General features: G+C 55.0%; 1 protein-coding gene across 6 annotated transcripts in view; it reads right to left on the bottom strand.

The window, feature by feature from the left end:
- SBSN (suprabasin) overlaps nucleotides 1–694 on the bottom strand; it is a 4,118-nt gene extending 3,424 nt beyond the window's left edge. For 2 of the 6 annotated variants that reach the window (XM_032842024.1, XM_032842021.1), the window contains exon 1: nucleotides 45–658. In XM_032842024.1, coding sequence (XP_032697915.1) covers nucleotides 45–614 — 570 coding nt within the window. In that variant the 5' untranslated portion in view covers nucleotides 615–658. The other 4 variants (XM_032842026.1, XM_032842025.1, XM_032842023.1 and 1 more) reach the window with 4 other exon arrangements.
- Between the last annotated feature and the right edge of the window lie 1,812 nt (nucleotides 695–2,506).

Raw genomic sequence — 2,506 nt, forward strand, 5'->3', positions numbered from 1 at the left:
AACTTCTCTGCCTCCTTCCCAGCCTGGTTCACCCCATGATGGACCCCTTGGCCAAACCTCCCTGCCTCACTTCCTGCCTGGTTCACCCCATGATGGATCCCCTGACCAAACTTTTCTGCCTCGTTCGCAGCCTGCCCAGCAGCATGGTGGACCCCCTGGCCAAACCTCCCTGCTTCACTTCCCGCCTGGTTCACCCCATGATGGACCCCCTGAATCACTTTGTCTGCCTCCTTCCCAACCTGTCCAGCAGCGTGGTTGACCCCATGGGCAAACTTCTCTGCCTCCTTTCCTGCTTGTCCGACGCCATTGTTGATCCCATGGGCTACCTTGTCCAAGCCGTTGTTGAGCCCCTGGACGCCTTTGTCCAGTTCCTTGCCGGCCTGGCTCCCCATGTGGCTAAGTCCATTAAAAACTTTCTCCACTTCCCTTCCAGCGTGAGTGATTCCATTATTGATGCCTTCCAGGGCCTTGCCCACCTCTCTCTCTGCATTGCTCAGCCCTCGGTTGATTCCTTCAATGACCTTCTCAATGGGGTCATCATTGGCTGCCCATCCAGGAAGGGCGCCCAATAGCAGTAGGAGGGAGCAGGAGCTGACCAAACTGGCAAGGTGCATGTTGTTGGCAGGGTAGGGAGGATGCAGAGAGGTGCAAGGGAAGCAAAGCTGCTATTTATACTCTACCTCCCTCTCATCTCCACCCCTCATGACTCAATTACCCCTGTGAGGCACTGACTTGGTCCCCAGTCAGGGAGGTATTTCCCAGGGAGCTTTGAGTTGAGCAACAAAGAGGAGGAGGAAGTGAAGGTGAGTCATGAATGGTGAACACTCACGTGGCATCTCTGCTCCTTGCCCAGTTCAGGCCCTCCACCCCAAAGCCCAGATGTCTGCCCTTCCAATCACCTCCTCTTTTCATTCCTCATCCACTATCCAGGCCTCCTCTCTCCCAACCCCACCTTCAATCACCCCCATCTCCAGGACCCAGGCCTGCTTCTTCACTCCTCTCAGGGGATCGAAGGATCCAGTTTCCCCATCAGCAAGAGTCTGGAAAGAGGTGGGGGGGGCTCAGTCAGGGGAGGAAGAGCACTCCTGGGGAGTTGAGGGCATCATCAGACCTTGCTCTTTCTGTTCTCGTTGACTCCCCCCCTACGCTTACCACATCCCAGCCCCACAGGTCTTCTTCTCCTTGGTTCTCAGACACACCAGGCTCATTCCTGCCTCATGGTCTTTGCACATGCTATGTGCATGGAAGGTAGAACTCACATCTTTACATTGTGGGTTCTTTCTTATTCTGTTCTTGGCTCAAATGTCACCTCAGAAAAACCCTCCCCTGGCCATCCCTCAGTTATACTGGGTGATATCATCCTTTTGTTTTTACAAGCACTTACCACAATCCGAAATTATCTTGTATACTGTGTGCCTCACCTATCGGATTGTAAACTTCCAGAGGACAGGGCTTTTGTGTTGGTCACTGCTATATCCCCAATTTTTAGAACATAGCCTGGGGTTCAGTAAATATTTATATATTGAACAAATGGATGGATTAAAAGAAGCACTCCCAAAAGGCATGCGATGTAAGTGCCCATAGTATGATTGCTAAGGGAAGCCCAGAGAAGACCAGTCAAGCCTCAAGCCTGAGTCTCAGAGGGTGCTGGAGAGAAGAGTGACTGGGTCCCCATAGAAGCCTGGGGCCCCTTGGGGAGGCTTATAGATTTTGGAGCTGGGACACATTCTCATAACAGAACCTTGGCCTCCCGCTTCCCAGCCCTTGGGCGAGGGCAGAGGACCAATTGCCATGAGCTGGGACAGGACGCAGTGTCTCCTGAAAAGCCGGTTGAGGCAGCCACGGGGAGGGGCCAAAGACCTGCGGCAGCAGGAGACTGTCAGCCAGAACCTGGGCTGGAGGCCAGGGGCTCATCCTTCCCTCCTCCCCCTGGGGCCTCCTCGGTCCCAACCTAAAGCCCCAAGCATTGACATGGTGGCATGGGTTGGTGGTGGCTAGGAGGTCTGTGGCAGCATAGCCATCTGGGGCTAGCTTAGAGGAAGGCCAAGACCAGAAGGGCAAGAGCCAGTGGGTGGGTAAGTTGGGTGCAGGGGTGAAAGATATTTGGGTTTTGGTGCCAAGGGGAGAGACAGAGAGGGGGTGGAGGTGGGATTGCGGGCGGGCAGGCTGGTGGGAAGGAATGTGTAGGGTGTGAGCTGGTGGGGTGGCAGAGTTATGTGTGTGGGCGCCTGGGTGGGGTGAGAATCTGCACGTGGTTTCAGGCTTTGCTCAAATAAGGGTGACCAGGCCCACTCCCCTCGGAGGACCCACGCTTCCACCCTGGGTCCTGGACACCCAGGCCCAGAGACCCAGGAGCTTCTGCCATTTCTAGGCACTGCCTATAGAGGGTGACTAATCAGGCCATCTCAACAAGCTTGAGCTCATTAAATCTGTTTCCCAGTTTCACGCTCCAGGGACAAAGCCAGATCCCTGGGCAACCTCAGGCGTGGCTCTTCTGCCCTTGTCC

Source organism: Lontra canadensis, unplaced genomic scaffold (genome assembly GCF_010015895.1).
Source record: "Lontra canadensis isolate GAN:19392208 unplaced genomic scaffold, GSC_riverotter_1.0 scaffold125, whole genome shotgun sequence".
Lineage (NCBI taxonomy): Eukaryota > Metazoa > Chordata > Mammalia > Carnivora > Mustelidae > Lontra > Lontra canadensis.